Source organism: Pholcus phalangioides, unplaced genomic scaffold, assembly GCF_987345545.1.
Source record: "Pholcus phalangioides strain wild (caught in Gottingen) unplaced genomic scaffold, Ppha-v1.0 ptg000024l_1, whole genome shotgun sequence".
NCBI lineage: Eukaryota > Metazoa > Arthropoda > Arachnida > Araneae > Pholcidae > Pholcus > Pholcus phalangioides.
Window position 1 is genome coordinate 29,391,947 of NW_028301616.1, and position 25,100 is coordinate 29,417,046.

At 41.5% G+C, this 25,100-nt stretch overlaps 1 protein-coding gene across 1 annotated transcript in view; it reads right to left on the reverse strand.

Annotated features, from left to right (window-relative positions):
• Nucleotides 1-11,752, reverse strand: part of spen (spen family transcriptional repressor split ends) — a 170,149-nt gene extending 158,397 nt beyond the window's left edge. The window contains exon 1 of the mRNA XM_089251300.1: nt 11,510-11,752. Within this exon, the coding sequence (XP_089107426.1) occupies nt 11,510-11,592 (83 nt within the window). The 5' untranslated portion in view covers nt 11,593-11,752. The remainder of the gene's footprint in view (nt 1-11,509) is intronic.
• Nucleotides 11,753-25,100: the final 13,348 nt, after the last annotated feature.

Sequence of the window (25,100 nt, forward strand, 5' to 3'; positions counted from 1 at the left end):
TGCCGCCCTTGCCTCCCCCTACTCCAACCCTGCATACACGTTGATAATGCACACATCATTTGATGCAGCGTTTCTCAAACTTTGAGCAAAAGCACCAGAAAGATGTCGGAAAAATTTACGGACCACTTGTGTCCCGTATTACAGGACATTCTTTTAATTTGGTTGTTTCATTTGGACTTTATAATTGGTCGTGATCATATGATAATTATGGCAAAAAACAAATATTCAATTTCAGATATTTTGTCAGGCTCAACCTTTCTTTCCACAATTTTAAGAATTGATGATTGCTCTTACTTCTGGCAATGTATTTGATCACAACTGGCGATGTCCCGTATTTTATCCTATTTAGCATTCCAGTTACCGCACTTTTCTTAATGAAATGCGAGAGAAAGAATAAATAGGCGAGGGTAGAAAGAGGTGAGGGCGAAAGTGAAACCTACTGCACATCATAATCTCATTTTCCCCTCTTCTGTTTCCAACATGCGAACAAAGAAACCAGTTTTACCACCTTTACTTCCCTCCCTCGTCCCTCAAATACAGATCATCCAAGTTAGTTGCTAAAAGCCTGTACGTGAGGGAGTTGATACACGCTTCAAAGCACCAAGTACGGAACACACGCCAATTTCGGCAGCTCACCGCGACGATCCTAGGAACCGCGACGCGCACTTTAAGAGCTACTGATCTATGTACATTAACACAACGGCCATCTTTACCATCCTGAGCCTAATAGCCGAAAGACAGCAAAAGCATCCAACAGCCCAGCCGAGACTCCTACTCGGGCCTATTCGGTGAGAGTGTGATAAAATACCCGGCTTCTAGGCGGCAAGAGTTTAGGTCGAAGCATCGACTCTATAGTAGATAAGTTCCAATAATGATGCTGTTATCTGGCTCACTCATTCGCGCAAAGGTCGACCGTACGGAAAAAAAAAAGAGGAAAGAATTCGCTGATTAAGAGATTTTTTTTTTTTTTTTTTTGTTATCTCTGCGCAGAATAGCATCAAATACACTCACTCTGCGACAGCAAAGCAGATTTAGAATTTCAAAAAAAAGAAAGAACATCCAGAGCAAAGTCCTAAAAAGGCAGATTTCACACGTGGCAGTCAGAGAGAGGGCGCTCTTTCTACAGATATTAAGCCTTTTCTTTGGCATTTTTTTAAAGCCCATGCGTTCCGCAGCCCCTGGATTTACGAGGAACTTTTTAATTAAAATTTACTTCTCCCTCCCTCTATTGGACCACATGTCGTCAGATAATACTGATCACCTGCAACGATTTTTTTCTTAAGGTATAGAAAACCATCGTTTTTGTATTCCATCATCAGACGAGGTTTTGTTTGTACCTGATTTCTGGTTGGAGCAGCATTTGCCCAGCCGACCCGCCACACCCCCCCCCCAAATATTTAAGACACGGATTGATGATAAAATCTAAACAAAATGTACACAAAAACTAAATTTTCTTAGGGAATTCCCGCCCCCCCCCATAGGAATCCAATCTTTTTTTCATGACTTTTACACGTTCGTATACAAGTTGACAAAACTGATTTGGTTTTCTTTTTTCTCGGGTAAGGAGGGGGGGGGGAATTCTTGGCTCAAATCTTTCTCCCGATTTGTCAAGCCCTTCTATAAATAACGATAATGCGAAGTTTTAATGGATAACTTCCCTTTTGGACATGAAGATGCCGCATAAGGTAGAAGAAAATTCCAACAATGAGAATCACTAAGCGTAAAGTAGGCTTTTACGTGGCTTAAAACAGTAGAAAATTTCGATCTATATACAGTACATGTGAAATTCATTGCCATCCATTCATTCGCTGTAGAATTTTTTTTTCAGGGAGTTGAGTCTAGACTTGAAGGATTGTGCAAGTTTTGAGTTGGAAATATGGTGAATATGAACTTTGACGGTTGACGGCTTTCATCACAGGGCAGCACTTACAGTTGAACTTTCGGGGAGGGGGGATTAAGATAGCTTCCAGAACAAAGCTGCCAAATTTGGAGAATGAGAGGTTTTTGTGAGGATCCGAATTTCGTACAAAAATACATATAAAATGAATTTTTCACTGATAAAATTAAAGTTGTAGGGATGTTTCCCTCTTTACAAAAACGTGACATCGCGCAAACCATTGTCGGCCAGAGCCAAGTCGCCAATCATCGCCAACCAGCAGGTTAAATTATTGTACCTGCCATTACTACTCTCAAATCAAATCACGCCAGCAAAAAAAATTGCCACCTGGCATAGACTCAACAGAACATACGGCCAGGGCCGTAACTAGGGAGCAGCAGGCTGGTCCTGCGCCCCGGATTATACAGGGTGCCGAATTCACCCTTTATAAACGGCTTGTTCTACATTACGCGAGGGTGCCAAAATGATGCTTGCCCCGGTTGACAAAGTATCAAGTTGCGGTCCTACATATGGTCAAAGCATATGCAAGTCATGTCACCAATTTAGGATGTGAAAAGGTCGAATTGATGAAGCTGTTTGGCAAATTTTGGCTTTCCCCCCCCCCTTTCGAAAATGAAACTTTTTTTTGTGATTAGACCCCAATGGCGACAATTTATATTGCGCTTGTGACGACATTTTAGTGATTAAAAACGAAAGCGGCGGTCTTTTTTTCTGGATGAAGTCTTCGGGAACACTTTTCTCCCAAAAAGTAAGGATTTTTTTACTACCACGAACGAAATTCGGGAAATATAAGAATTTTTCGGGAGTCTGGGCGATGGAGTAGAAATTCGGGAGCCTCCCTGAAAATGCAGGAGACTTCAGAGAAAGTGCCTCCGGAGAAAGTGTGATGTATAACATGAAATTCGGCAATAAAATTCTGGAACAAAATTGCATGTGAAGATTAACATACTCCTGCATCATATCTTGGCTACAACTACTTAACTGCACATGCACCTGGTACACATTTCTCTAAGGAATTTCTAACGAATTGGTACTTGCCGGAACGTACGTGTTGTGAAGGTAACGTAAATTTTGTTTTCAGTGTAATACTTGTTATGTGCATTGCAGCCATAGATCTTTCTACCTGCGAGTGAAGTGTAATGATTGGACAATTGTACTGTTTGTAGGCCTGTTGCTCTAGGTGGCGAGACTTTTCAACGAGGAGATCGGCTCGAAGTTAGGAACCATAGAAATACCACCACTGTAGTGACGGTGGGGTTCGAACCCGGATGTGAGTCCGCGACTATGACCAGCCATCATCTTGGCTGAAATAATTTAAACGAAGTGAATTTTTTGTATCAAAAATACGAAAAGAAATTTGAAAATTCCAAAAAATAAATGCTTTAGTCTGAAAGGGATATATGGAGCCGCATCTAGAGAAATCCTGATCTGAGGGTCGAGCGACTATTCCAGAAGCTGAGACATAGGCTGACCATGTTTGCTTGGGGAAAATTGGGCTTCGAAATACGGGGGCCTATACGCCTATCGAGGCCAAAATTAAGCAAAGTTGCCAAACTCATACTAAAAACACAGAAAAGTCACCAATCACATGAAATTAAGTGGCTTCAAATTGCAGTGAATTAAAAAAAAAACCGACAAATACAGTCGTATCCCGTTATAACGAACTCCAAGAGACCGGAGAAATCACTTCGCTATAACGAAATTACAGGTTTTTGCATTTATTTCTATGAAAACGTATCTGGGGGAATCAGGAAAGTGTTCGTTAAAACGATATTTTTTTTTCACTATAACGATATTCGTTAAAACGGGATTCGACTGTACGTGAAATAAAACATTCTTATTTGTGGTCGTAATTACTATAATGTAATTTCTGAGTCGGGAAGAATATTAATCGTTGATTTGACGAATAAAAAGTCAAGTTAACTTTGTTGAAAATACGTGAAAAACCGGGAGACAATTTTACTAAACAAAATGTCGGGACAGCCAGAAAAAACCGGGACTGCCCCGGCAAATAGAGGACGTATGGTCATCACACTGAGTGAGCATAGGAAAATAAAGGTAGGTGTCAATCGCTTCTCTGAAAACTCAGAGAAGAATCGCCAACACAAAATCAGATAAAAGACTAGAAGCACATCCAGTTGCTTCAATTATATGCACAAGGCCTGAAACAAAGAGGATTTGGGAAGCAAAAAAAAACCAGACCCAAAACACAATGGAAGCCCACATCAGACATTTTTTTTTTTTTGTTTTTCTGTCGAGTCGGAACGATACAGCCTATTATTTCCAGCAATTTCGAGATTGGGGGGAGGGGGAGAACACACACATGATAAAAATTACCCCCCCCCTTCTCCAAAATAACATTGATGATGATAGAAGCCAGGCGGGGGCGTTGCATTGTATTTCACGATCGGGCAAAAAAGAAGTGCACGTGACCTTGGAGAGAGAGAGAGAGAGCGCAATTTTTTTTTTTTATTCAACCAACATTGTATGTATTGAGGGAGGATGGCAAAGAAGAAAAAAAAAATGCAAGTGCAGTGATGGAAGGGAGGACCGCTGCTGGATGAGTCACTCAAATGGCAGCTGCAATTGAGCGCGGGGGGGAGGGGGGATGATAAAGGAAAAAAAAAATAGAACCAGATCTCCAACTACAAAAAAATAAAATAAAACGGGGCACATAGACTACTGTGTTATTATCTTTGCCCTACCACCATGTCGCGACCGAACTTAATGCCATGTAGCGACTATCGGAACCGCCTCCATCACATTTCCGCGGACTATCTTGCTATTTGCAAAAAAAAGGCCCATAGGTACCGAGATGATCTTACATCAAGGGTGCTGAACCTTTTCTTTTCAAGAGTGCGGGCCACTTCATTTGGTCGAAAATGTACCGCGAAGTGAGAAATGTGCGACTTTAGTGACCTGGGGCGCGGTTCCAGAGGACTTTTTCCAGCCGCGACACAGAATTAGCAAGATTGGCTTCGCCACCCACGGGACTTTGTTTTTTGAAATTAGAGAATCTAGTGACGCAATAGGTGCATTTATAACAGGACTACAGGGATTCGCACGACTCGTCTAGAAAGACACCACGAATCAGGTTTGGGTCACAACCCATGTTGTTCAAGAATCCGTGCATGGTTTCGTACGACCCATTTAGGAAGCTCCCTACGAATCAAGTTTACGGTGATCCATACGTCAAGAGACACTCTGGCTGTTAAGGGATTTCTACTACCCATTTCGGAAGCCGCCCTGAGAATCAGGCTTGTGTCGGGAAAAATAGGAGGGGCTCTTTCCCCCCCCCCCCGTTGTTAGTGGATTTGAGCGACCCATCTTGGAAGCCTGTGCGATAATTAGGTTAAAAACCTCTCCCTGACTTAAGTGATCTGTGAATGTGCCGCGAGTCACTAAAGCGATCTAAAAATCTGCATCCTACCACTTGAATGACCTGTTAACGTGCCATGGGCCGCTTAAGTGGCCTGGAACTGTGCAGCTTAATCATTCATTTTTATAAAATTGGGTTCACGGGCCACGTCAGATGACTTCGAGGGCCACATTTTGCCATGGGTAGAGCATGTATGTCTTAGATGATCTTACATACACACTAGCTAACGAATCATCAGTTTCGCTTGCTATGGTGTGGCTCGAAGCTTTTAAATCACAATCCCCTATAATCAGGCATGTTAGACCCGTTGCTCGCGAGCACACAACGATGATCCCTGGAGTGCTCGATGCTCGGAAATAACCGATTTCGTGCTCGCGAGCACTTCATCAACGTTCCAATCAAATACCTTGTACAAATTGAGTTTCACGCATTCGTATGCTCTTCTTTTGATTATGGATACAGGCAGTGATCGCGTCTAGGGGCCATTCAGGTATTACGTAAGCAGATTGTCATTTTTGACCCAAAATTTCGTCAGTAGCTTAGAATACTTCATATCTTTAAAAAGGGGTGGTTGATGCCGTAAGTAACCTTCAACCACCCCCCCCCTTATCAAAAGTCAGCAAATCCGAACCCCCCCCCCGATGCTGACGTAATACTTGAATGACCCCCCCCCCCCCCTAGATAAAGGTCGGAAGACCTTTACCCTATGTGTTGTTCAATATCTGCTTGAAAAAAATACAATTACCGAATTCCCTAGCAAAAAGCTGGCATACCGGTAATACCCGTGTATTCCGGCATGCCTGGAAATTCGAGAGACAGATCCTGGACAATTCTTGAATATTAGCATTCTGAAAATCCAGCTAAGTTTTGGCTGAATCCTTATACCGTGATCCTTTTTAATAAACCTCCCGTTTCACGGCTGCCGCGAACGGGACCAGACACTTCAACGTTCGAAAAATTGATGTTCGTCGAGTTTTTGGCGGCATGCCGGCAAATTTCGAGGGAATACGGTAAACGAGCAATAGTGTATTGAACAAAATTCAAGTTCCAAAACTTCAAAAAAGGTAGGAAAAGACGTGATTTTAAAAATTGCAGATCACCGAAAGTGATTAATAAATAAATACAGCTGAAGGTGCGTAGTATCTCCAACGCATCAAAGAAGTTTCAGCTGCGCTTCACACTGAAACAAAACCAATAGCCCCAATCTATAATAACCCAACTAATTTTTTTTGGGCATTACACCAGGGCGTGACAAATCTCAGGCGCTAGGTCACCATGGCGACTAAAACAAATCGATGTTGTTGGCGACTCAAATTTTCCATACAAGGGTGATAAAATTGGGTTTTGAGGGAAACTTTTTTTTTTTTTTCACACTTCGTATTAGCCAGGGCAAAACAAATCACGGGAGCCAGATCGCCAAGCGACTAGAAACTTGGTGTGTATTGGCACCTAAAATTTTCCATAATTGCTAGATCAGTTTAATGGACACAAAACCTCGATTTCATCACAGTACGTTTTACAACATGGGAAGAAGTTATTTAACGCTCAGAAAATTCGAAAAAATAATAATTCGAGTCGGGATGACAATCTTTTAGATCAGTGATACCCAACGTGGGCGATGGAATGTTCCAGGGGGACGGTAGAAGCTACGAGTATAACATAGTATCCTATGGGTTAGATTGCGTTGGGGGACGATGGGACAAAAAAGGTTGGGAAACTGTTTTAGATCGATCAAGATAAATGAAATCAATAGGCTACCTGGATATTATGCCGAGGTGAAATTCGTGAACAAAAAGTGTCGTTCTCCCCCACCGGGAATTAAACCAAGGACCTCTTGTATACCGGGCAAGCGCAATGACCATGGTGGTCGCCAATGTGGTGGTCGTAGTGACGGACTCTCATCGCGAGGAACCGAGTTCGAACCCTGACCGTCGCCACAGCGGTGGTCAGCTGAAGTTGGGTTTTCTATCGTTCCTAAGGCGCGAATGCGAGCCGATATCCCCTTTAAAAAGTCTCGCCAAAGAGAGCAACAGGCCTACAACGGTACAAATATTCAATCATTACACATAACCCATAGATGGAAAAAATGATGTCAGAACATATAACACAAACATTATACAGCAACAAACTTCACTCAAGATTCACACCACGTACACTCCAACATGTACCAATTCGTTAGAAATTCCGCAGAGGAATGTGGACGAGGTGCATGTGTGGTTTAGTAGCAGTAGGCGACTAGAAAATCGGCATTGAAGCCTAAAATTTTGTATATGCTATTAGCAAATCAGTCTAGTGATGGTTCAAAATTTTCTGATTTCATAATTAATTGTCTTTACACTTGGCAAGCGGTCCCAAAATGGTCGGGGAGAAAAACATTATTCAAGACACTTTTACTTGCGAAACAACCATCCTTGGCTCCTACAAAATTGGTCTGGCGCCTAAATTTCTTTTCTGATTTGTCAAGCAACGACACAGAGGCGGATTTAACGACGGGCGCGCCCGGGGCCTCGACCGACTTTAATCCGCCACTGCCCGGACATTATTTTATAAACATTATCGAAATTCAAAGTCCAGTCACTTCGCTCCATTACAGCAATTACACATCAAATTGCATTTCCAATTATTATTTTCTTGAGTACGGAATGGACGCCCTCCAACGTATACATGGTAATTATGTATGTATAGCAAATATCGGTAATTTTCGTATTTACGAAATAGATGCGATAAATGCGAAATTTGCCCTTTTTTGATGAATAAATGCGAAAGTTTAACCGTTACCACTTTTCAGCGAAATCTTGATAATTTACCCTTTTTGAAACTTTTTCGCGAAATTCCGATTTTTAATTTGCAAAAAATTACGTGCAAATACTTAGCGATTCTAAAGAACCCCACTAAGAGGTCATTCAAGTATTATGTCAGCATCGAGGGGGGGGGGGTTCGGATTTGCTGACTTTTGATGGCAAGGAGGCGTTGATACACGTCATCAACCACCTCTTTTTGAAGATATGAAATATTCTAAGTTGCTGACGAAATTTTGCTGACAAGTGGGGGAGGGGGCAGTGTTTTGCTGACGGAAGGGGGGGGGGCAGGGGGTCAAAAATGGCTAAAAATCTGCTTACGTAATACTTGAATAGCCCTTAATCAGCAGTTTTCTAGTGATTGACTCAATAGTTCCGCGGGCGATCGACCGGTCAGTTTTCGGGATTCTCTCCGTATACATACCTCCATCCCACTATAAACTAAACGCAAAATATTGTTTTTCAAATGTCAACATTTAACATTTGAAAGTTACAAGGTAGAAATATATTCAACTACTGCAATTCAAACCCAATCATCAACCCCAACATCAATTTTTAGGAGGAAATGCTTCGGACAGAAATAAATTCCCATGATCCGCTCGCGTTCGTAGCAGCAGCTCGTCACTATCCTAGCAATCGGAGGCCGACTCAGCACAACGGACATGTTTGGAGAGCTGCCGCCGTGGACAGTGCGATACGTTCGATGAAATTCACCTACAATCACTACAACCATTTTCCTCTTCCCAGGGCCGCAACTAGATGCTTGGTCACCCGGGGCAAGCGCGCGTTTTGACGCCCCCTTGTAATGTTGAAGGAGAGGTTTGAGAATGAAATTTGCGCCCCCTCAGGTGTAGCGCCCGGGGCACGAGACCAGCCCCTAAATTCGAGATTCTAGAAATGAAAGATTATTTCCCGACATTGATACGTATTTTTCGATTCGATTAGCAAACACATTCAAAACGCTGAAATTGACGTTTTTGTGAAGCAGCAACGCAAACAATGACTCGCATTTACTGCATTTCGCTAACTCTCATCACAATACCAATATGCAAAACGCATACTGCATTCCAAATGTTAACTTATAATGGTTTTATCGACGATTACCGTATTTTAACGCGAGGAGGGGGGTCCCTCTACCCGAAATGTGAGAAATTTACCGAAAAAAAGGGGAAAAGATGGCAAAATGTATTGTTCTATCACTTTGGTGCCTCCCCTCGAACGAACTTTCTGGCTACGAGGCCTGTTTCAACGTATATACGGAACCCCTTCTTTTGCCAAAAATGGGGGGGGGGTTCTTATACACAGATAGATAGTATTTTAGATATAGCTCTAATTTTTATTTCAAATTTCAAGTCCAAAAAATCAGGAGGGGGTTCTTTAGGACGTTAAAATACGGTATATCAGTGCCGTCTCAACGCACGAGCCCACCCGTGCACGGCCCGGGAGTCAAGTGGAGCAGAGGCCTCGCGGAAATGAGATTAGGTTAGAATTTTCCAGAGAAATGCTTGCAAATTGGTAGGCAGGCATTTCTAGCCAGGTCCCTTTGCCCGGAAGCCCGTGATACTCTTTAGACGGCCCTGGATTTATATTCTTCAATCTCGGGATAGATGTCCTAAATATCCACGCAAGTCCAAAAATGGCTATAAACCCTTAAATGCTTAGCTTTGCACATATAAGCTGAGGTCATATTCTTTTCATTTTATATTATGAAATTGCTGGTAGGTGTCCCAATTAACAAAAACTCTTTGTTGTGTGGCTGTGATTTCGCTAAATTTTTTTTTAAGTGCAAACAAAACATTGTTGAAATGTTTTGTTTGCATTACCTTGAAGTTAATAACCCGAATTTTTTCCCCCTTTAAAGGTGAATCACAAAGAAGGTTACTGTAGTTATATATTTTGAAAATGCAAATATTACTTCAATACAATTCATTCTATGGGCGATTTTTCAGGCTCTACACGGTCTCTTCAAAGCTCTGTATATAAGCAATTCGAGAGATAGAAATCGTGAAAAATAATTTTAAAAAAAATGTACATCATCAACTATGAAAATAATTATAAGCTCGAGAAAAAAAAAATGAGCATTTGAGGATTAATTTTCAATAATAAAAAGGGCAAGAGATGCAACACGTGAATTAATAAAATACTCCAAGATCTTCAAACAATTCATCAATATAATGTCGTTGAGTCAGTTTCTTAAAATTTTTGCTCCATCGCCCCCCCCCCAACTTAAACAAACCCATGAGATCTTATCATAGATATAGAATAGTATGTGCCAAATGGCCCTGTACAAATTAATATTGTATCGCGTAGAATAGTATGTATTCTTATTTTTACTTCATGGATCCCATACTAAACAAATAACTTCTACCCATGGCCCCCCACACCCAAGAGAAGGGCAACTAAGTCTCCCCAAGCCAGACTTTCCACGAGCCTTTCTATAGTAAATTTATAGCATGAAAAACAAAAAATACCGGGCCCCCAGCCCTGTCTGCCCACACCCTTGCTTACTTACACAACCCATCCCCTGGACTATTCTATCGCCTCCCTGGAGCGATATCACCCCGGGAAACACTGGATTCACACACTCATTTTACGGGAAACACCAAACAAAGCGATCAACATCTGATATCCACCAATATCCTATCCTGACGCTAAACAAAAAAAAATACAAGCACATCCTAACCTCCTAAATTATCATTCTATAATTAAATAACATTAATAATCTAACTATATTAATAATAATTAATCAACATAACCGAAAAGCTCATACCTAGAAGAAAGAAAAGCAACAACAACAAAAAAAAAAAAAAAGTACCTGTGTCGGCCATTTTTATATAACGCCACGTTTTACCTACCAACACAACCATCCAATTGCAATCCTAAATATTAACTTTTTCCCTTCACGTTATAAAATCGTCTCTTCGATAAAATAAAGCACGAAAATAATTTATAAAACAAAAATAAATAAAGCAATAATAAACACAAAAATAACAGCTAAAAAGACTACAAACAAAAAAAAAAAAAAAAACACAAAATCACCTCTAACTAAAATAAAGAATAAATTTTTAAAATAATAAAAAAAAGACATTTCACACACTTTTTTAAAAAAATAAAACTCACCACACATTATAATAATCCAATTATTAGGAGAGAGAGAAGTTGGTATTTTGTAAAAAAAATTTTGGTAATCCATCACGTAATTTTTAAAAAAAAATAAATTTTTACTTGCATAAAAATGCAAAAAAAAATGCAAAAAAAATCGAGCAAAAAATAAATATTGTAAAAAAACATAAAAAAAACACTATTCCGTTCAGCAAAAAAAAATGGGAGAAAATTAAAAAAAAATTAAATATATTCCATTTTTTTTTTTTTTTTCATGCTGAAGTAGTAATCCAATAAAAGGCACTGATAAACACTTTTTTGTAATCCACATACCGTTTGAAATGGTCCAATATCCTTTCCTCTCGAATAGCATGCGGTAAATTTCCGACCCAGAGGTGCCTGGTCTCTCTAACCATGTTGCAAAGGCGTCCACATTAGTAATTCATTTTTCCTCTTCTTCCAAATGATCGCATGAAACATTATCCTTGGAATTTATATTTCGGATTCTTTTGCTGAATTTCTTCTTACGGAAAATATTAAATATAATGTCCACCAAGTAAATTTTTTTTTTTTAAATCAAAATTTACCCAAAAACCCAAAATTTAAAAAAAAAAAAAAAACTTAAAAAAAAAAATAATAACAACAAATTTCTTTTCAACGGCGACGACGAATAACAATCTTTAACTCTTTCCAAGACGTGAGTGGGGAAAATAACATTGATGGTTTTTTCTCCAAATGTTGCACCAATTCCGAGAGAATTTGAACTTTTTTTCTTTTGAAATTTTGAAAAATTTAAACAACGCGTTAATAACAATTTAGAGAAGGGGAGGAAGGGTATAAATATGAATTCCTTGTTGTTTCCAAAAAAATAATATTTTTTTCTGTTGTTGTTGTTTTTTTTTTTGTTTCCCCACACACCACACTTTTTCACTCACTGAAACAACACCACACACCACGAACGGAGCGAAAAACTTTTACGGGGTGCCTCTTGCTCGACTCACAGCACAAAACACTATGACGTCATTTACGTGGAAGCGAAATTTTCTCCATTCGCGCGGGCTTCCATCAGGAGGAAAAAGATGGGAAGAAAGAGAAGGGGGAGGGAAAGAGAGAGAGAGAGAGGGGGAAAAAAAATTTTATACACCACGCGCACATACACGCACAACTCTGTGAAAACGCGGCGTCGTCAAATCCGCGCCGAAAACGAGCGACGCGTTGGCTTCCTTGGCTGGCTGGCTTGCTTGCCTGCTCGAGGTACGGTGAAGGGAAAGGGGGGAATAGAGAGGACGGGGGGGGGGGGGGGAATCGGGTTGCCGGGAAATATTGGCGACTGATCGAACGCGAAAGAAGCCGTTGTTGTCGCCAAGGGAAATATGATCGCCAAGATTCACCAAAATAAACGATATTTCGCACCAAAGCGGCTTGAAATTTTGAAAAGCACCTTTAGTTTCACGGAAACTTCGATTTGAAGGCCCCCCCCCTTCCCGATCCATGTTGCCAATTTAGTTATTTTCTAACTAGATCTGGTCTTTTTTTTTCCGGCCATTTAAAAAGAAATCCCCATCTATATAGTTGTCTTGCTAATTGTTTTTTTCCTAGTCTTTTTTTCAAAAAATTTTCCTGTGTTACTAGCAGTCTATTGTTAAAATACGTAAATACGTGTTAAAATACGGGACGTAAGGTCATCTAAATAATGATTGAATATAATTCTGGTTTGTTTAAAGCCCAGTTTCTAGTTGTCTTTGCTGAAGAATCTAGATGAAAAATTTTCTGACTGTTGGCAACACTGCCCCGATCGATACAAGCATCAGGAGAGGGGGGGACCGTTCCGAATATGTTCACCCCCCACTTTTGAACAGAATTGTACGCAAGGGAAGGGGGTAAAGGGGGGGTTCGTGCCCCTCTACCAAGTCTACCAAAAATCTAGAAAAAAATTAATATATTTCCTGTAAACAATTTTAAATATCTAATGAAAATACAGTTGGACCTCCTCCAGTTTGCCCCTGGGTGACAAAGTATCTGGTTGCGGCCCTTCACACAGTTGCAATCAGTTTCCCAAAAGCCCGAAAGTCGCAGGGGACGAGAAATGAAATGGCCTATTTATTAGAAAAATCTGAAACAATAATTTTTTGGTAAAGGGAAAAACATACAGGGCCGTAGCGTGCCTTTTCGGGCAGACTTTTCCTTCAGGGCTGTTCTTTAGAAAGGGTAATTATTATTATGTGAAATGAGTGTAAATTTTTTTTGGGGCAGTGCCCTGGTTGCCCCAGTTTAGTTACACGGCCCTGATATCATACAAAAGTTCCCGTTTACAAAAAAAAAATTGGCAACAAAGCCGCAAGTAACGAGATTTGAAAATTTTTCTTGGGCAGCTTCAGTGACCTTGGACTGCGCCACTGGTCTTTTAAGTAATCTGTAAATATGTCGCAGACAGAGGCGGATTTAAAGGTGGAAGCATCGGGCGCTCGCACTGGGCCCCCGATTTCTGAACGACTCCTTCGCACTTTTTTCTAATTTATATAAGGGGCCCAATATTTTCTTCTGCGCCCGGGGGCCTCGACTCTCCTTAATCCAGCTCTGATCGCGGGCGCGAGACGGTTAACTTAAAAGATCTGCAAATGCAAAATGCACCGCTCAGTTCATTTTCACAAAATTTGTTTCGAGATCTTAGTCGGGCCACATTTGGCCCACGAATCGAGTTTTAGCATTTGGCGTAAGAGTATAAATATGACACCTATATATGACTCATGTAGGTACTCTTATTCCGATAAGAGACATTAGATTCGAAAAGGGTCGCTTATCCCTGGCAGGGCAGCAACTAGATACTTTGTCACCCGGGGCAAACAGGCATTTTGGCACCCCACCCCATGCGGAAATGCGGCCCCCTTTCTGATCGAGCGCCCGGGGCACCAGACTTGCCTGCTCCCCCCCCCCCCCCCCAGTTGCGGCCCTGGTCTCTGGTATACGAGGTTCAAACGTGTAAATCAATCAAATAACGTATTCATAAGTTCGCTGATTTGTGCGCGCGCAACAAAATTTTCATACTCTATATCAGGCCAGTATTACACTATAAAAGTTTGATAAAATCCCTTGTATAAAACTCAAAAAATTCAACCAATAAAGTTCATAGGCTACATTCGAGCAAGTGAGACTGATAATCTTATTGGTGGCATTTTTCAAGTTTTATAAAATTACTTTTATCAAACTTTTATAGTGTAATCCCGGCCTTAGAGTGGTATTACACTGTAAAAGTTTTGTAAAAGTGCTTTGATAAAACTTGAAAAATACAACCAATAAACTGATCGTTTGGATTGGCTTGAATGTGTTCCAATTGGCCAAAAATTCGTTGTATTTTTCAAGTTTTATACAAGCACTTTTATAAAACTTTTATAGTGTAAAAGGCCGATATTACACTGTAAAAGTTCGATAAAAGTCTTTTTATAAAACTTGAAAAATCCAACCAATAAGCGTATTGGTTGATTTGCTCGAATGTAACCTATGAGCTATATTTACTGGATTTTTTGAGTTTTATAAAAGTTTTGTAAAAGTCCTTTTATAAAACTTGAAAAATGCAGCCAACAAGGTCACCGGTTGCATTTTCTAGAATGTAACCAATAACCTTATTGGTTAGATTTTGCAAGTTTTATAAAAGGAATTTTATCAAACTTTAACAGTGTAATACCGGCCTTAGACATAACATTGATTTATTTGTTGAAACCATGTTCTAGAATTCCAGTTAATATTAATGGCGATAGGCGCATTTCAAAATAGTGTTGCGTTTTCATTGCAAAATCCATTTTCAGTGGATAAGTATGTTAATTTGCTTAGTTAATTAACTAATTAAATTAATTTTCATGTTTAAAATTTAAAATTTATTTTACATTGGCTGCTTCGAGCTCCGCGTTTTCGAGTCAAACAAAAAGCACCTCGGCAACAAGATCTTCAAAGAGATCCATCCCCACAGCTATGAAAAAAAAATCGATAACAAAAAAGGGAGGGGGGGAAAGAAAAGGGACATTTTCTGTCGCCAAACTTTCGCCACACCGCATAGCGAGCCAAGATGAATGAAGAAAAGGAGAGGAAGCGCCATTAATGTACACCAAACGCTCCATTCACTTCGTTGGAGAAAAAAGCCATGGCTTCTTTTTTCCTCCCTTTCTTGAATGCCTCGTAGTTTTCTTTTTCGCATTTTTAGTTTTTCTTCATGGACTTGTTTGTGGATATTCTCCAAAATACATATTTACATATTCATATACAAAAATTAGAGTTTTTATGAAAGTGAACTTTCGCGAAGAGAATTCTTATGAAGTTATCGATCACATGGGGTGCCGGGTGCGTGGCCTCTTCAGCCTGCAGATCAGAGGCGGATTCAAGATTTTTCCGCCTTGTCGGCTACACGAGTTTTGCCGCCCTTCTAACATTTGAGTTGAATTTCCCTGACCACTCATTCCTCGAAGTCACCACCCTGTGCATAAACCACTCGCACCCCCAAAAACATCAATGTCTCTAAGTCACTGTTTTGGTCGCGCTCACATGATCACACACCTTCTAGATCAGTGGTTGTCAACCTTTGTAAGCCCGCGGCCCGGTTTCATTTATTTTTTTAAGTGGAAGGCCCGGTCAAACACATGATTAACGGAACATGAATAGGGGGAAAAGGAAACGGCAGATCAACCGGGCCGCGGCCCGGCGGTTGAGAAACACTGTTCTAGATCACTCTCTTGGTTATAAGCTTGCCCACTGTTTTTTCACTCACATACGTGCTCATACACTGTTTTGGTCACTCACATACGTGCTCATACACTGTTTTGGTCACTCACATACGTGCTCATACACTGTTTTGGTCACTCACATACGTGCTCATACACTGTTTTGGTCACTCACATACTTGCACACTGTTTTGGTCACTCACATGCCCATACACTGTTTTGGTCACTCACATACTTTGCACACTATTTTGGTCACTCACATACTTTGCACACTATTTTGGTCATTCACATACTTTGCACACTATTTTGGTCACTCACATACTTTGCACACTATTTTCGTCACTCACATACTTTGCACACTATTTTGGTCACACTATTTTGGTCACTCACATACTTTGCACACTATTTTGGTCACTCACATGCTTGTACACACACACACTCGGTCCCTCTTTGGTTCCTCACTGACCTGATTCCTTGCTCTCTCGGTCACTCTTTTGGTCACAACCTGGCCCCCCCTCCCCTGGCTCATTCTTTTGGCCATTCACATGCTTGCAGAGGCCGATTTAACGGAGCGTGCCCCCCCCCCCAACAGGCATCGTAACCTTTGGATAATAAAAATGTTTTTATGATAATGTTTTACAAAATTAATGTTAAATCTGTGTGTGTACGTTGAAAATGAATGAATCTGATTTGCGATTTGAGAAAATTCTCATATTTCAATCGCAAGGCCGCAACTAGAGGGGGAGCAGCATGGCCCCCCACAAGGGGGTGGGCTGACAAGGCTCCAGCCCTGGGGCCCGGGACGATTACCACCATTTTTTTTGCTTTTTCACGCTATAAATTCATCTTAAAGTGGCCCGTGAAAATGTGGTCGGGGGGGGGGCCGCAAAAGATCCCAGCCTAGGGGCCCTGCTCTAGGATGTGGGGGCCATGGGGAGTAGGCAGTGTCGTCTTAATGCATGGGCCCACCCGGGCACGGCCCGTGGTCCTCAAGAGAAGAGGGACCTGACAAAAATGAGATTTGGTTGTAATTTTCTAGAATTTACCTGGTAGGGCCTCAGAAAAACCACTTGACCTGGGGGCCCATGATGCTCTTAAAACAGCCCTGGGAGCTGGCGGGTCTTGTGCCCCGGGCGCTAGACCCGAGAGGGGACGCAAATTTCATTCTGAAACCTCTCCTTCACATTACAAGGGGGGCGTCAAAATGCGCGCTTACCCGGGGTGACCAAGCATCTATAGTTGCGGCCCTGTTCAATCATGTTGTTCATCAAACTACCAGGATATGAAAAAAAGCAAAACATGATTAAAATATCGGAATTGTCTTGGATCAAAATTAACAAAAAAAAACCAATGACAAAATTGCCAAAAATTGCCACCAAAGAAATTAAAATCTCTCTCACGTGGGAGGTTCCTCTGAGACCAACAACATTTTTCATCACGTGTCACATCACGTATCTAAACAACGCAAAGCAATGATATGTGATAAGCAATGATGGCTCCGTATATAAAACAATATTTCAATCTCTAATCACGTTTCATTATTAAACATTACTGTATTACAGTCGAATCCCATTTTAACGAATACCGTTGTAGCGAAAATCAAAGTTTTAACGAACATTTTTCTCATTCCTTCCCCCCCCCCCCAGATAAGTTTACGTATACGAATATAGGAAAAACCTGGAATTCCTTTATTACGAAATTTCGCTATAACGATGTGATTTCGCCGGTCTGTTGGAGTTCGTTATAACGGGATTCGACTGTATATATATATTTCATTTTTCATTCATAATTTATTTTTAATGATAAGCGAAAATTTTTATAGATAACCAAAATTTTGCCCCTTAAATAATCCCTGTGTGTGGCAGTCAATATATATACAGTCAAATCCCGTTATAACAAAAATTTCGTTATAAAGGAATTCCAGATTTTTCTATTGTTCCTACGTAAGTTTATCTGAAGAATTTGAAAAGTGTTAGTTAAAACAAGATTTTCGCTATAACGGTATTCGTTAAAACTGGATTCAACTGTTATATATATAAACGATAAAATATATAATAATTTTATTAGATAAAGGATTCATCTGTGTTGAAAATACGCCGTCTCGCGTGGGTACGTAACGCCATCTAGTGACCTAAATTGGAATCATTAACGACGTTATCGTTGCTATGACCACATTTCCTCGAGAAAAACGCGGGATATTGCGACCCAAAAGACGGGGGAAATGTCAATTATTGCTAAAAATAACGTTAAAAAAAGTTGCCAGAACTTGCCATGAAAAATCGCCAATGATGGTGGGAAATGAACTGTGTACTGCCAATTCCTGTAGATTGAAATGAATTAATTCTACGAAATAGACGAACGTTTAAGAATCATGACAATTATTTGTCAAATGAATATTCATATGTATTTATAGTCGTAATTATCATAATATAACGTGTGAGTTTTGAAGATAATTCTAACTCTTGATTTCAAAAAAGAATTAAAGTTCAAGTTGGCATCGTTGAAAAGACGGGAAAAAACGGGACATTTTTTTACAAAAAGGTCGGGATGGCTGAAATTAGATGGAAAACAAGGTCCGAGCAGGGCCGTCTTAAGATCATCGTGGGCCCCCGGGTCAAGTGGTTTTTCTGAGGCCTTACCTGGGAAATTCTAGAAAATTTCAACCGGATCTCATTTTTGTGAGGTCCCCTCTTCTCTTGAAGCCCCCCGGGTGGGCCCATGCTTTAAGACGGCACCGGATCCGGGGATGATGTCGACTCTTCGCTATCCACACGAAGGTTTCTCACAACTGGCTGATACGAAGATGAATTTTAAGAAAGAGAGAAAATTCAACTGCTACAAAAAGGCAACGAATATCTCAATCTTCTGTGGTTCCCAATTTCGAGGCGTGAATATGAACTGATCTCCCCGTTAAAAAAATCTCGCTACAGAGAGCAAGAGGTCTACAACGATACAAACATGCAATCATTACACTTCACTTCTGAAAGATAGATGGCTTTACTTAGAAAAATCAGACAACACTAGATACGCACTCAGACTGTTAGGTATGGGGGCCATTCAAGTATTACGTAAGCAGATTTTCAGCCATTTTTGACCCCCTCCCCCCTTGTCAGAAAAAGTCAGCAAAACACTGACCCCCCCCCCCCCCCCACCCTTTCAGCAAAATTTCGTCAGCAGCTTAGAATATTTCATATCTTCAAAAGGGGGGTGGTTGATGACGTAAGCAACCTTCAAACCCCCCTCCCCTTCCTCTTGTCATCAAAAGTCAGCAAATCCGAAACCCCTCTCCCCCCCCCCCCTCGATGCTGACATAATACTTGAATGACCCCTTAGAACTGATGAGCACTGAACCGGACCAAAAGGAGGTTATGATCCCCTTCATTCTCCATGGAACATTCCTTCCTCCATGCATAGGCGTACTCAGAATTTTCTCGGGGAGGGGGTCCAGTTTTTTTTTTCTTCTCGGGGGGGAGGGGTTACGTTTTTTCCTGCAAAATAACACTGTGATCTCGGCTTGGGGGAGCGGGGGGGGGGGTTAAAACCCTAAAACCCAAACTTCCCCTTTGCGTACGCCAATACAAATACAACGCCACAACAGGCAAATTGCCCAACGAGGTGGCTGACTTAAGAACACCATGGATCCCTGAGCCATTTGCTTGGAGGCCCTACCTACTACTACTACACCCCCCCCCCCCCCCGCGGAATCCCCCAACGAACCGGTACATGCGGGAATGTGCGTGTACGTGTAGTGAAACCTGACGTGAAGTTTTGTTGTTTCGCTGTAATGCTTGTTATGTGTAGTGCTGCCATCTGCCACAAGTTTTTCTAACTATGAGTGAAGTGTTATGATTGAATGATTTATCGTTGTAGGACTGTTGCTCTCTGTGGCGAGACTTTTTAACGGGGAGATCGGCTCGCATTTGCGCCTTGAAGTTCGAAACCACAGAAAACCAACTGTGGGGTTCGAACCAGGGCCGTCTCTATTCAGGTAGAATAGAGACGGCCCTGTTCGAACCCGGATCCTCGCATCGCGAGTCCGTCACTATAACCACTCGACCACCACAGCGGCCACAGCGACCACCACTGCTGACTTTTCATGACAAGGGGGAGGGGGGGGGGTTTGAATAATGCTTACGTCATCAACCACCCTTTATGAAAATATGAGTTAGGATTCAGAGGGGCAGAGCTGATGACGAAATTTTGCTGACAAGGGGGTCAAAAATGGCTAAAAATTTGCTTACGTAATACTACTTGAACGGCCCCTTACCACTAAAAGACCGCTAATAGCGGGGAATGAAGCGCTTTTTTTTCCTATTGGTGAGTGAGCTGCGTGTCGCGCTGAGCTATTCACGTTGTACGCGGCGCGAGAAAAAAAAAAGCCCTGCTGCTATATTAAACAAGGATTTAACGGTTGTACAGACGGGATCCCTCTATTAAAACAGGTGCCCCAAAAACATGAGCGATGTATCGCTGAGAGACATTTTCTTTTCAGAAATTGAAAAGTGGGACCAAAAATTATAACCCCCACCCCCCCCCCCCCCTGAACTATAGGTGGGCCACGGGAAGGGGAGAGAGAGAAACTGCCACGGGCGGCGAATTTTATGGAGTGGGGAATTTTGGGAAAGAACAAACATACCGTTATGAAATCATTGAATTTTTCAGTGTGGGGGCGGAAAAAAAATCATGTTCGCCACCCCACCCTCTCAAAAAAGTTTTAGTTGCCACCCTGCTCCACCCCTCTTCTTTAATAGGACTGGCTTTATTCCCAGTCTGATAATAAAATCTTGTTTTCCTTCTTCATGAAAGTTCAGAACTTTTCTAAAAATTTAAGAAAATTTCAAAAATTGCTCAGTAAAAATCTTTGCGAATAACCACATGGTCCAGAATTTCTCTCCCTCCCCCCCCACCCACCCGAAGAAATTTCACTCCAATCACAAGGCCACCTATCTTAGGGAGGCGGAAGGGGGGGGGGTCTTCTTTTTGAAAAACAAAGGTTGTGGCCGAAGATTCTCTCTCTCTCTACTAAAAATCACGCGCCACATCATTCATTTCCAATTAATTTTCGAATTAAATTAAAACTACAATTTTTCTGTGAATTTGAAAATTCAATTTTTATATAACCACCCCCGCTCAAGAAAAAAATCTCTACCCATCCGGGACCTATTTTTGGCTCCCCCGACCGTTTCTCTTTTTTGTTCTTTCAACTCAGGCTTGGAACCCCCCCCCCCCCCACTCCTAAAGTGGCGAACTGTACGCCCCGACTCCAGAAAGAGCTCTTCATAGTGAAATTCGGTATTAAAATTAGCGGGAATCATCTTTGGCACCCCTCGAGAAAAAAAACCTACCCGTGCGGGAACTCTTATGAGCGCCCATGGGTAAAAAAAAACTACCAGAGCGGGACTTATTTTTATCACCCCGACTACGTTTTTTTTTTTGAGTCGACAAAGCTTTTTTTGCACTTTCAACTCGTATTTGGAACTTTTCCTAGAGCGGCGCCCCGTATGGGAACTCTTCATAGTGAAATTCGTTATCAAAATTAGCGGGACCTATCTTTGGCGCCCCTCCAGAAAAAATTTCGACTCGTGTGGGACTTATTTTTGGCGCCCTTAATTACGTTTTTTTTGTAGACTAAGCTTTTTTTTCACCTTCAACTCGAATTTAGCGCCCCTCCTAGGGCGGTACCGCCCCAGACTCCAGAAAAAGAGCACCTCATAGTGAAATTCGACTTCAAAATTAATTTGATATTAATTAATAATGAATCGTTTTAGTAAATCGTTACGATATGAAAACGTTTAAATCCCAATCGAATTTCTATGAGAAGTAGAAATAATTATAACGGCGAAGGGCCAACACCCCTTTACGTAAAAGAAAAGTATGGCCCGCGCGTGGGAAATTAAAATTTAACCGTAAGAGGACCAGCACTAAGTCATTGATATCAAAAACGACAAACAGGGGAAAAAGTTTTAAATTAAATGAGATAATTATATAATTACCGTTATATGCGGGACGTCTTTCAAGAAGAAGCGTTTATTGCGTCATGACCACAACAAATTCTTCTACATGCGGTTCTATTTCTGGTAACGCACGTGCGACTGGTCGGTCGCATTAATGAAGAGGGTGGGAGAGAGGGAGAAAGAAGTCTGGTACTGACAGCTTGAGCAATCACGACTTTTTTTCCGTAATGCGTCATGCAATGCCTACCGAAAATACACGTAATGTTACGATGAAAGGATTCTGACCATATTTCCTCGAAGAAATATACGGGAAGTCGCTTAAACAATTGCCAAATTACGGCGAAATTGCTTATTATGGCGCACAAAAGTAACCAAAACGGTCTAAGGCCGGGTCTTCCTAGGAGCAGGTTTTGGTGCGCCGCGTTAACCGAATAGGACTATTTCGCGTCGGTGGATACGTGTAACTTTATGACGTAGCGTTTGTGTTTTCCTAGCGTGGTGCATAATCTGTTGTGTCGTCTTTTTTCCAAACCGAAAACAACTCAGGTCTATCACCATGGGCAATTCACTACCTAGTGAGTTGTGCGGGTGTATAGGGGTCATTCAAGTATTACGTCGGCATGGAGAGGAAGGGGGAGGGGGTTTGAAAGTTGATTTCATCATCAACCACCCCTTTTTGAAGATATGAAATATTCCAAGCTGTGACGAAATTTTGCTGACGGGGAAGGGGGGTGTGTTTTGCCGACTTGCTGACAAGGGGGGGGGGGTCAAAAATGGCTGAAAATCTGCTTACGTAATACTCGAATGGCCCCATACCTAACAGTCTGAGTGCGTATCTAGTGTTGTCTGATTTTTCTCAGTGCAGCCATCTATCTTTACAGAAGTGAAGTGTAATGATTGCATGTTTGTATCGTTGTAGACCTGTTGGTCTCTGTAGCGAGATTTTTTTAACGGGGAGATCAGTTCATATTCACGCCTCGAAATTGGGAACCACAGAAAGCCAAATTCAACCGACCACCACTGATGAGACTCGAACCCGGGTCCTCGGGTTCATCATCACTATGAAGTCCATCACTATGACCACTCGACCGCCAAAGTGGCACATTGGCCTGCATAGAAAAGTATTTTGGCCATTTTGCACAATAAGAAAGCGACAGAAAAGAAGGAAAGAAAACACGAGACAAATATAAAAAGATCGGCGAAACGCGCGGCGCATTTGACTCCTCCAGAAGCAGTCGGCCAATCACGCCCGACGTGAAGCGCTGTTGTAAGGCGTATTGCGATCTGCAGGAGAAAAACAGTCATACTCCTTTTCTTAGTAGTGGGTGGGTGGCGTGTCGCGCTGTGCGATTTGTACGCGGCGCAGGAAATTAGCTCCGAGGAAAAAATCCGTCTTAAAGTACTACAGTTAGCTGTTTTCGATTCCGGAAGCTTGAAAAGATTTTCAGAATAAGTTTCGTTTGTGGTGATTCGAGAATTATTAAAGAGCACAAACGTGTGTATTGTTTTATTCCGGATAATGTCTCAAGTCCTTGACATGCGCAGAGGATGAAACAATTTACAGGACGTCACAGATTTATTCACAAGCAGCAATTTTGATAAAACACGCTAACCAGATATAGCGAACAACAAATAAGGTTCTCGCATTGAGGATAAAGTTCAACAACTGACCCCTATCTTGTGATTGCATCACTTTTTATAGGTACGGGAGAAGCTTCGAGGAAAAGAAGATTCGAGAGAATTCTATTTCATAGTATAAATTAGTGGCGCCACTTCGGTGGCGCGGGCAGAAAATTAACCTTCTAGAAGAATCTGGTTGTTTCGCGTTGCACCTTCACATTTCTACTTTGGCAGCAGGGCAAAACATGCCAGGCGCGGTAGCCCAGGTCGAAAAGATACTCGCCTAAAGTACGAAAGGATGTTTAGAGGTGTCACGAGTTCGATACCCGGTTCGCCCTTGTCAGAAAAACTTTCCTGACACAGGGGTACAACAAAAACGGCGACAAGACCGCAGGAAAAAATTGCTACCGCAAGGAGTCCCCATCCAGGGGTTAGCGTACCAACCCCTCGACGAGTATAAATAACAAGCCTGCAGTTCGGAATCGGCAATAAATTGTAGGTCCCGGTCTAATTAGCCCTCGTGTGCAAAAAATGACCGTGGTGCGTACAAAAATGATCAATGACAAAACGTGCCAAGTTTGTAAATTTTGAGGGGCTCTCAACAAAATGAGCTATTGATCATTTACAGGTGGAAAATGACAATTTACACCAGCGGTTCTCAACCTTTTTTACCTCGCGGAGCCCTTTCTGGTATATAATTTCTATGGAGGAGCCCCGTAGGCCTATTTTTTATTCATTCATAAAAGTTACGATTTATTATTATTCAAAAATACTCATTATTTTTTTCCAAATTTACTGTTTTTTTGTATTGTTCTCGAGCTGCCGCGGAGCCCCTGGGGAGTTCACACGGAGCACTGGTTGAGAACCGCTGATTTACATAATCGGTATTCATACAAAAAAATTCATTGAAAACTTTTTGCTTCTTGAACTTTGATTTGCTGCATTATAATCCAGTGGTGCACAACCTCCGGCCCAAATCACTACCTCCTATATACAGTATATAGGAGGTAGTGCCCAAATGCGGCCCGCGAACAGGGCCGTCTTAAGAGGATCATGGGACCTCGGGAGAAATGATTTTCTGAGGCCCTATCAGGCGAGTTTCCATGCTCACTCTAGAAAATCTCAACCAAATATCATTTTCGTGAGGGCCCTACGACACTGTCCGCGAAAGGTGTTCTGGTAGGAATGTTTCAATACACACACGATAAAAACCTGGGTTGGGAGTGTATTTCCTTCATAAAAATACGGTAACTATATACGGGACATCGCAATTATGGGAAAAAAAATTGTCAAATTCAAGTAGTTATCAATTACAGCCAAAAATAATTTTCAAAGATTTTAATATACGTCCCGAGGAGATAATCTCAACTTTTGATTTCAAAAATCCAGCCTGGTGAAAATAGCAGCTGAGCCTAGGTGAAAATAGAGGAAAAATGGAACATTTTTGGCGCGTTTACAGGATTTCGATTGACATTTCAACCACACTTTATTAAGTCGTCAGAGGTTCGCGCGCAGTATTATGGGAAAAGCGGCTGCAACCCTCAAAGATCTGCAAAAAAAGAGAGGCTTGCTTATTTTTCCCCTACGAAGGGGGGAAAAAAAGTCAAGCGGGTGCCAGAACTTCCAATGCTACCGCAATAT